The sequence below is a fragment of the Leiobunum rupestre genome, chromosome 6 (assembly GCF_980474605.1).
Source record: "Leiobunum rupestre chromosome 6, qqLeiRupe1.1.hap1, whole genome shotgun sequence".
In the NCBI taxonomy this organism is placed as follows: Eukaryota; Metazoa; Arthropoda; class Arachnida; order Opiliones; family Sclerosomatidae; genus Leiobunum; species Leiobunum rupestre.
The window spans coordinates 59,119,877-59,128,749 of record NC_143389.1 but is presented as its reverse complement, the minus strand read 5'-3'; the positions used below and the strand labels follow the sequence as shown (position 1 = coordinate 59,128,749).

The 8,873-nt window shown below is 35.7% G+C and overlaps 2 protein-coding genes across 4 annotated transcripts; one reads left to right on the top strand and one right to left on the bottom strand.

The window, feature by feature from the left end:
- The first annotated feature begins 241 nt into the window (after positions 1 to 241).
- vtd (RAD21 cohesin complex component verthandi) lies at positions 242 to 5,743 on the top strand. 3 transcript variants are annotated; one of them, XM_090177261.1, is made up of 11 exons: positions 242 to 660; positions 1,157 to 1,341; positions 1,401 to 1,728; positions 1,789 to 2,028; positions 2,094 to 2,624; positions 2,681 to 2,913; positions 2,982 to 3,102; positions 3,168 to 3,538; positions 3,602 to 4,201; positions 4,270 to 4,425; positions 4,499 to 5,743. In XM_090177261.1, the coding sequence occupies exons 2-11, from the start codon at positions 1,198 to 1,200 to the stop codon at positions 4,619 to 4,621; spliced, it is 2,847 nt and encodes a 948-aa protein (XP_090033387.1). In that variant the 5' UTR covers positions 242 to 660; positions 1,157 to 1,197; the 3' UTR covers positions 4,622 to 5,743. The 3 variants fall into 3 exon arrangements, with proteins under 3 accessions (XP_090033387.1, XP_090033389.1, XP_090033388.1); XM_090177263.1 differs by having other exon boundaries at positions 243 to 660; positions 2,684 to 2,913; XM_090177262.1 differs by having other exon boundaries at positions 244 to 404.
- A 55-nt stretch (positions 5,744 to 5,798) lies between these two features.
- LOC149942847 (pyrroline-5-carboxylate reductase 3-like) lies at positions 5,799 to 8,642 on the bottom strand. Its single transcript, XM_090177693.1, has 7 exons — positions 8,466 to 8,642; positions 8,137 to 8,201; positions 7,662 to 7,859; positions 7,549 to 7,599; positions 7,328 to 7,486; positions 7,171 to 7,263; positions 5,799 to 6,099 (listed from the first exon to the last, which is right to left on the bottom strand). The coding sequence occupies exons 1-7, from the start codon at positions 8,542 to 8,544 to the stop codon at positions 5,917 to 5,919; spliced, it is 828 nt and encodes a 275-aa protein (XP_090033819.1). The 5' UTR covers positions 8,545 to 8,642; the 3' UTR covers positions 5,799 to 5,916.
- Between the last annotated feature and the right edge of the window lie 231 nt (positions 8,643 to 8,873).

Sequence of the window (8,873 nt, the reverse complement as noted above, 5' to 3'; positions counted from 1 at the left end):
TAATTTTGGCTGTTTCCTTGCTTGTAAGTTGAAAAAATGGGGAAAAGAATAAGTATTGATTCAAGCCGTCGAATTTCCAACAGACCTTGGCCTACGGGGTTCGTTTCCCTTCCTTGTTGAATGATTTTCGTCCCCCAATAGTATCCCCCGTTTTTCAGAGGATAAACCCGCCCATTGACGTCATTTGGTCAACTGTAGCCTAAAACACGTCTGCGAAAGAGTCGCATTTTCGGCCTCCCGGATGACTAGCGGTCTCTGACGGAATTGAATGAAACTAATACGTTCACGTGATCTAATTAAATAATGTTTTGATTCAGAATGGCAATTTTTGCAAAATGACTAAATAAATAGGTCCGTTTAAGTAATTATTATCTTCCGAGTTGCCAAAATGCGCATTTAACGGAGTAAGTACAATTTTGGCGACGAACTATTTTACTGTGCGAATGTAAAGCGGCGTGAAAGGGCGGGTTTGAATAGAGAATTTGGCGCGAAAATCGTAAGGGAAATAAATTCGCCGCCATTTTGGGAGTGGAAAGTTTATTCGTAACTCTCGTAATGAATTTAGTGTTTAAATCGCTAGTTATTATGATTATTTGTCGGCAATTTTGACGAAATCCGAAAGGAGAGTTTCCGTAGACGGGACTGACACATTTTTTGTTGGTAAGCGGTTCTTTACAATTTATAAAAATTTATAAAATATCGTTTGGTATCGGGCTGTTTTGGTAAATAACGACTTTTGCCGAGCCACTCATGACATCTAGCTTTTTACGACAACACTATCAGTTAGGCTATATTAGTTTTTTTACGAAAATATGAAAACGCTTACGAGAAATGGTTTCAGTTTCTTTAAAGACAGTGTTTGTAGATGATTTTAGCTTTGCATATTTCAATATTGAGTTTTGAAGGCTTTCATTTTGAATGAAGGGAATGCTGCGGGGTAGTAACGGTAGTGTGTCTAGTGTCAAAGAAAAAAAAAGCGGGAAATACTCTGATTTCAGATCAGGATCATAGGCGGGAAACGGGAATACTTTTATGCAGAGATGACAGTTATTTCTCCTTTTTTAAACTGTTCGTTTTCGTTTATTTTAACTACATTGAGTTACAAATAAATATTATAAATAAATTAATACAAATTTGTACAACAATTTGTCTCCAGTTTCAGATTCTCATTGAAACACTGGAAATTCATATTTCAAGATGTTTTACGCGCATTTTGTACTTGCTAAAAAGGGGCCGTTGGCTCGAATTTGGTTAGCTGCCCACTGGGATAAGAAATTAACCAAAGCACATGTATTTGAGACAAACATTGAAAGCAGTGTGGAGGGAATTCTTCAACCAAAAGTAAGTTTTTTAAAAAGTAAAATTTTTACATTAAATCTTAATGATTGATTTTTTTTCAGGTAAAAATGGCTCTAAGAACATCTGGACATTTGCTCCTGGGCATTGTCAGAATTTACAGTCGCAAAGCCAAATATCTCTTAGCAGACTGTAATGAAGCTTTCATCAAAATTAAAATTGCGTTTAGGCCAGGAGTTGTTGACTTGCCTGAAGCTAATAGAGAAGCGGCAGTTGCGACTATTACGTTACCTGAGGTTTTCCATGATTTTGATTCCGCAATGCCGGAAATGGATGTGGATGCCCCACTGACTTTAAATCAAAGTCGCGCTGAAGATATCACACTCAAAGAAGATTACGGAACGTTAAATCTCATAGCCGATGATAATTTTGGTAATTAGCATGTATAATTTAATTTTAGATAGACTGGTATTTTTATTAAAATATTTTTAGGTGATATGAGTTTCGATGATCCTGAAATGGCAAGAGATGCTACGAATATCGATGAGGGTTTTGATCATGCCTCACTATTATTGGGAGAAGAGAAAAACAGTCAAGAAGAGGAAAATCAAAATTCCCAATCTTCCAGAATTGATTTGGATGAGCCTTCAACGAGTCACAAAGATGATGATGCCACGATACAATTGAAAGAACACGAGTTTGATCAATCTGATGACAACAATGGACTGATGGGTTAGTTCAAAACATTTATATTTTTATTTTGGTTTAGTTTATAATAATTCCTTTTCAAATATTAGCTTCAAGTGGGGCGGGTTTATTTGAGCCTGGTGATTTGTTCAATGATGCACCCATGGTACACGTCAGTGTTCCCTTAGACACAACTACAGAACCTTCAAGCTTAGCCGAACCAGCTCCTTTGAACAACATGGAGAACCGTGATGATAGTGATGATGATGACATGTATGATATGGGCCCAGCTTCAATGGGATGCCCCTCTCCACCATCCAGTCCGGGATCTCCACCTATGGCTGAATCTGATCCAATTCCTCCTCCAGTGGAACCTCATATACCTGAAGTGCCACCTATGGAACCTCTTCCTGGACCAGAAGTTGAACGTAATCTTCTACCACCACCGATGAATTTAGCAGATCAATTGGGAATGAGCATGCCACCTCCTGAAATGCCTCCTCCACCTTTTCCAACACTGCCCACGCAACAAGAGTTTAACAAACCTGCCCAGTCTACGATTGACCAAACCACTTTGATCCACAATGAAGAGGAAAGTTTTGCGCTGGTCCCTGTAGACTCGTCAGCTTTACCACTTGGAGGTTAGTTGAAATTTACTTATCATCGTTATTCTCAGTTAATGGTAATCCCTTTCAAGCAGTTGGTGTTGAAAGAACCAAAACCAAGAGAAAAAGGAAGTTGATTGTTGATGAAGTTAAGAATATTTCCGGAGAAGAAATGAAGTCCCAACTCTCCGATACAACTGACATTGTTACCACTCTTGATTTGGCCCCACCAACTAAGCGATTAATGCATTGGAAAGAAACGGGAGGCGTTGAAAAACTCTTTGCCCTTCCTGGTCGTCCACTTTTATCCAAGACCCTCTCCAAAGTAACATAAAAAAAATTACTTCTATTTTAAGACCTATTTATTTATACACATTATTTTTCTGTTATTAGCTGTATCAACGGCATTTGATAACCAGACCAGTTAGTCACGAAATTGAAGAACAGCCACAGCAACCAGTTATTGCCATGGATGAAGATACGGAACAGATGTTGGAGGAAGAAATTCAACAACGTAATTCTTTACTTAGAAATTATTCATTTTGCGACAGTTTGGACCTAATTTGCTTGTCATTTTAGCCATTCAACCACCACCAAAGAGAAGGAAGACAATGCCAGTTATTGAAGAAGACCCAATGAGTCCTATGCCACATCAAATGATGAATTCTCATCACATGCAAAATGACTTATCACTGAATATTTCTGGGCCATCAGGCTTGGTTTTGCCTCCTCCCATACAATTACCACCCCTTCAACCAGAAATTGCTCGTCATGATATGAATACGAGTGTTCCGTTGGTACCGCCTATCCGCATTAACTTGAGCAAAAACCGTATTACGACTCCCGATCCATCACTCATGAACATAAGCCATCAACAACCGACTCCCCACAATCTCATGGAACATCAATTGCCCATAGGACCTGAAACCCCACTTCCAAATTCATTTATGGTAATTTTGTTAAAAAAAAAGATGATAGCTGGAGCTTTTATTGAAATGTCAAGTATTTTTTAGTATCCTCCAGTACAAGATACGACTCTTCATAGTATACCACCAATAAGTGATACATCTTCATTAGATATCACTATTGGTAGACCATCTATAGATATAACGGTAGCTAGGCCTGGTCAAGATATGACTGATGCCAGAAGTACTCTGCTCGAAGCAACAGATATGACTGGTGCACGAACTTTATTAGATGGAACCAATATGACGATACCTGATGGCACCATGAATCATGGACCACAACCACCGATTGTGGAAGAAACTCACCTGGAAACCCCCCAAGCTCCTATTGAAGAGTCACTTATTCACGAAGAAGTTGAGCAAAGGCTACAAGGGACACCGAATCACCTTTCCGTGGCTCATGAGGAACAATCTAAAGTTATGGATGATGATGAAACTATCCAAGAACCTCCACCATCATTCTCGGCCTACAATCCTCCATCCGTTGACCCACGGGACAAACTTTTTGACCAACAGTTGGAAAATGTTAATATTAGCAATCATCAATTAGAATATGAGGAAAATAGGACGAATCACATTGAAAATCAACAAAATAACTTCAATTATGATGATGATGATGATTATGGTGCACCCGCTAGCGTTGGATTGGTAGGTTTTTGGATATTTGAGTGTTCAAATATAAAGTATTTATAAAATTTAATGATATTTTGGCTTAGCCTGATGAACAAGCGGCGGATGAAACGTATGAGCAATTTGAAGAGAGAATAATTAACAAGAGAACAACACATATGTTAAATATGATTCAGCATAGGCTAGATGAGGATTCCGAAGTGAATTTCCACGATCTTGTAAGAGGAAACAACAGAAAACAGGTAAGAATGTTAAAATTCTCACCACTTCATGAAATATGCTAATTTTTTAAGTTTTTGTTTGCGTTCCTTTTAGGTGGCCCAAAAATTTTATACTTTCCTGGTTCTCAAGAAACAACAAGCTGTAGAACTGCAACAAGACGAACCTTATGGACCTCTGGTTATCACCAAAGGGGCTAAATACAGCACTGCCTATTAAAACATTTGAAAATGTAGCTAAGCAAAAAATCGCCACTTTTCAATAATGGGAGGAAAACCAGGAAGATAGTTAGTCTTTTTTAAGTATATTTTAAAACAAGGGCCCCTAAAAACGTTTCTCTTAAAAATTGGCATTTTTATTGGTTGAAGTTTGAGTTAAAGCTTACACTTTCAGTTCAGTAACTTTCTTTTGCTTGTCTCTATATTTTTTTTAAAGAATATATGTGCAATGCTCACATATTTTTATATATATTTAAGATATCGTAAGTTTTATTCTTTATTAAATGCGGCCTAGTCAAAGCTAGTTTTTCCCACAATTTATTTCGCACTGATATAATCAAATAAAAAAATTGGGTTTATACTTTTCGCAGTTTTTGAAACTTGTTTGAGGCTATAAGTCTAGGTAGAAAGAACTCTGCAAATTGTAAATAATGTAGTTTGGCATAGAAAAAGGTTCCTCGTTGAGCTGTTATGGAAGGACAAAATTCTGCGTTAGGGAAATTGAAGGGGTCGTCCTTAGGACCTAATTTGAAAGACTTTAATTTAACATAAAATTCTAAAATAATTAAAAATATTAAAAAAAGGGTGCATGTGTATACCATTAAAATTTAATTAAACGGGGGAAAAGGCTATTAATTGTTCAGGAAAGACGCTGGTTTTTCTCCCACGTGTAAATATAAAGCATTGTTACCTTTGTAAATATGCCCTTTTTCCCAAAAAAATGTTTTTAAAATTATATTAAAAAAAAAGTATAATGTTATAACTTCAGAGAAAAGGTTTTTCTGCGATGTTGGAAATATTCTTTTTCACAAAAAAATTAACTGAGAATATTTCTTACATAGCAATAAGTTACAGAGTCGTTGATTAGCCTTTTGTTAAATTGAAAGCTAGAGATTATTTGGAAACCTCGGTTTTTTAATTCAGCTTAAAAATGTTAATCTGCGATTTAAACTATGAATTTCTTGGAACATTATATTCAAAACACATCCCCCCATTACTCTTTCTTACGTTCACCTGTGTTTTATAAATTGTTTAAGAAGCGTTCTGTGTATTTATGAGGACAAAAAATTATAATCATCTTCGAAGACCAGAGATGTACTTTTGTAATAAAAGTTTCATGTTTCACGACAAAATTCTAAATTACTATTATGGAAGAAAGCTCCAGTTATGAATTAACAGGGTTTATATTTTATTATATTTCAATCAAAATACGTATACTCATTTTTGATACTAAACATGAATAAATGCCTATTTGAGTACAAAAATATAGGAACAATAGATGGGGGAGAGATTCTTTCAATTTTGACCCAAAAGAAGATTTTTTTTGGCAGATGCTTCAACCGCGTTCATTAACACACCCTTAACACCCCCATTTTCTAAAACTTGAACTCCTTCAATAGTTGACCCTCCAGGAGAGCAAACTTGGTCTCTTAATTCAATTGGATTCTTTCCAGTGTCCAAGACCATTTTAGAAGCACCCTTATATGATAGAAGTTTAATAATTGAAGTATATAGATATTTTAAGAGAGAAGAATCCATCTATCTTGCTAATGTTAGTTGCTTGAAACATTAACATACTCCCACTGATTTTAAAAATAGCCATGGGAAGAAAATCTACACTGAAAATTTTCATCATTTAATGAAGTAACGTTAGCTATATATTATTAGCTTCTGCACAATGGCGTAGACAGCATTAAATTTAAAGGGGGGAGAGTGTACCATGGGTGCTTTTGGTAGGCTCCCATAAAAAATAAAACTATCTAAAAGGCATTTCCATAAAATAAACCAAAATATTAATTGTATAAAATGTTTTTATCTGCGTCACGAGCTTAAGCTTTTTAGTACTTAATTGGCAAGCGCGTTTCACTTATGAACTCCAGGGCCGGGTCACACCCCTCAAATGATTAAATCTGATTTAATCATGATTTGAATGTTTAAATCCGATTAAATCATGATTACCCTGATTTTATTATTACTTTGATTATAACACACCCAAACGAGGACTTCAAATTTCAAAATCTTTATCAACTCCAGCAAGCGCTCTCTATCTTCAAAAACTGTAGTTAGTGACGCAGAAAAAAAACCATTTACACTTGACCTCCCGTATTTTATAGAAACACCTTTTAAAGGGTTTAGTACAAAATACACAACCATTTTAAACTGCCTCAAGGTCATATATGGATACTTCTCTAATACGAGATATATTATAAATTTCTGATAGTAATATCAAAAGTAAATGAACCGAAGTTATCAGTTATGGAGGCGTTTTCCTTATGAAGTTACACTTTGACCTCGAATTTTAAATTTTGCCCGCTCCTTGGCAAAAAGAAACGTTTTAGTTTTTATGAAACCATTTTTTATTCATAGAAATAGCTATACCCACAATTTCCAAGTGCAATTTATCGCGTCAAAGGATGGGGATGGAAATTAGCTTTTATTTGACATGATTTTATCATCATTTTCATAAGGAAAATGCCCTCCGTTTCTGAGCTCTATTTCAATAACTTCGGTTCATTTACTTCTGATAATATATAAACAGTCAGTTCTTACAATCAAAGTCTGGGCTGCTAATTTGATGGCTAGATCCCTTGGAGTGCCCAATTTAACTGCACCATCTGCCAATCCTTGTATTACGGTAAAAACCTTAGGAAAAAATATTTCATTTATCTAGTATAATTATAATAATTCCCCTAAAAATTGTAATTACAAAAGCCGGTCCACAACCGCTCAATGCACCCGCTGTATTCATAAGGCTTTCCGGAACTTCTTCGCACAATGCACTGGCCCTCATTAATTTGCAAAGCAAATCGCAATCGGAAAACGTTGCATTGCGTCCCCTTGTGTAAAGGATTACTCCTGAACCAATCTATTTCATTTAAATTTTACCACATTAATTTTTTTTTTCATTTTTGATATGACTTATTATACCATGCATGGAGTATTTGGCATTGTCCGAATGAGACGACATCCTGGTAATAGCTATTGAAACAAAATAATTGTTCATATTATTTTTTAATTTAATTTTGGTTAAAACCATTTACAGGTTGAAGAGTTGATAATGTGACACCAGCAATAACTGAGATAAATAGATGAGTTCCTCCGAGTAAATTTTGTGGTGTAGCTTCTGACTGAAGTTTTTTCAAAACTGCTTCAATCAAATGAGGTTTAACGCAAAGAAATACAACATCGCATTTGTCACATAAATCATTATTCGAATGGGTAGTTGTGAAACCATGCTCCTGCAAAATATTTTTATTTAAATTTGGGCCAAATTATTATAAAATCTATCAACTTCACTTGGCACAGCGCCCTCTATTGAAGTAGTAATTTCGCCCTTTCATATTTGATTGGGGAGAGGAAAAAGACACTAAACCTTGGAGTAGAGAAGCTTCCAAGACTAAACGGTTAAAGAAACGATTTTGCTGCTTGTGCACGATAAAGCTACTCTACACGTTCCCCTAAAAATTTTCTAGCAGGGCTATTGTCAAGCGAAGTTGATATTCAAAGTTAGGGTACCTCAAGCTTTTTCAAATTTCTATCAGATGGCGCACTCAGCCATATGTTTTCTGCTTTGTAAATTCCTAGAAATATTCATTTTTGTTTAATAAGTTTGTTTAGTACAGTTTTTCTATAAGTGATACGTTTTGTCAGCATTTTTCTTTCTCAGAATTAATTTAATAGACGAAAAAGGATTTTAAATTATCAACAAGTGTTAGAATGGCGATTTTTTTATATTTATTCAATGAATATGTGAATCATTTTAATTTAAGCCTCGGACTTGCCGGTTACTTTAACTTACTTAAGTTAAAACTTAAAAATGTTAAAATTAAAAATTTAAATAGGACCTGATTTGGCCACTCCGATTGCCAGTGCCGTGGCCATATTTCCAGCTCCAATAAATCCTACATTCCTTTTACAATCCATTGTGAGAGGTTCAGCAAATTACCAAGCGGAGTTAGCGGACTTCAAAATACTTGTTCGTAAAAGGCTTTCTACGCCGCAGAAGATTTTCAATCAATACCACGTGGTCCTACCGTAGCGAAGTGTCATTGACTGAAAATATGAAGCAGGCCATTGAAGGTGGTTTTTTTCGCTTGTTCTGGGATTTCGGAGTAGGGTAAGAAGTGTAACGCTATGACGTTATTTTGCGAATAGTTTGGGTCGGAGTAAAAAACTTTTTCCAAAATGACTGCCCAGTGCTTGTGGACATTTTAGCAGATAAATTCTGGCTAACAGACGACAAAATCCGATTT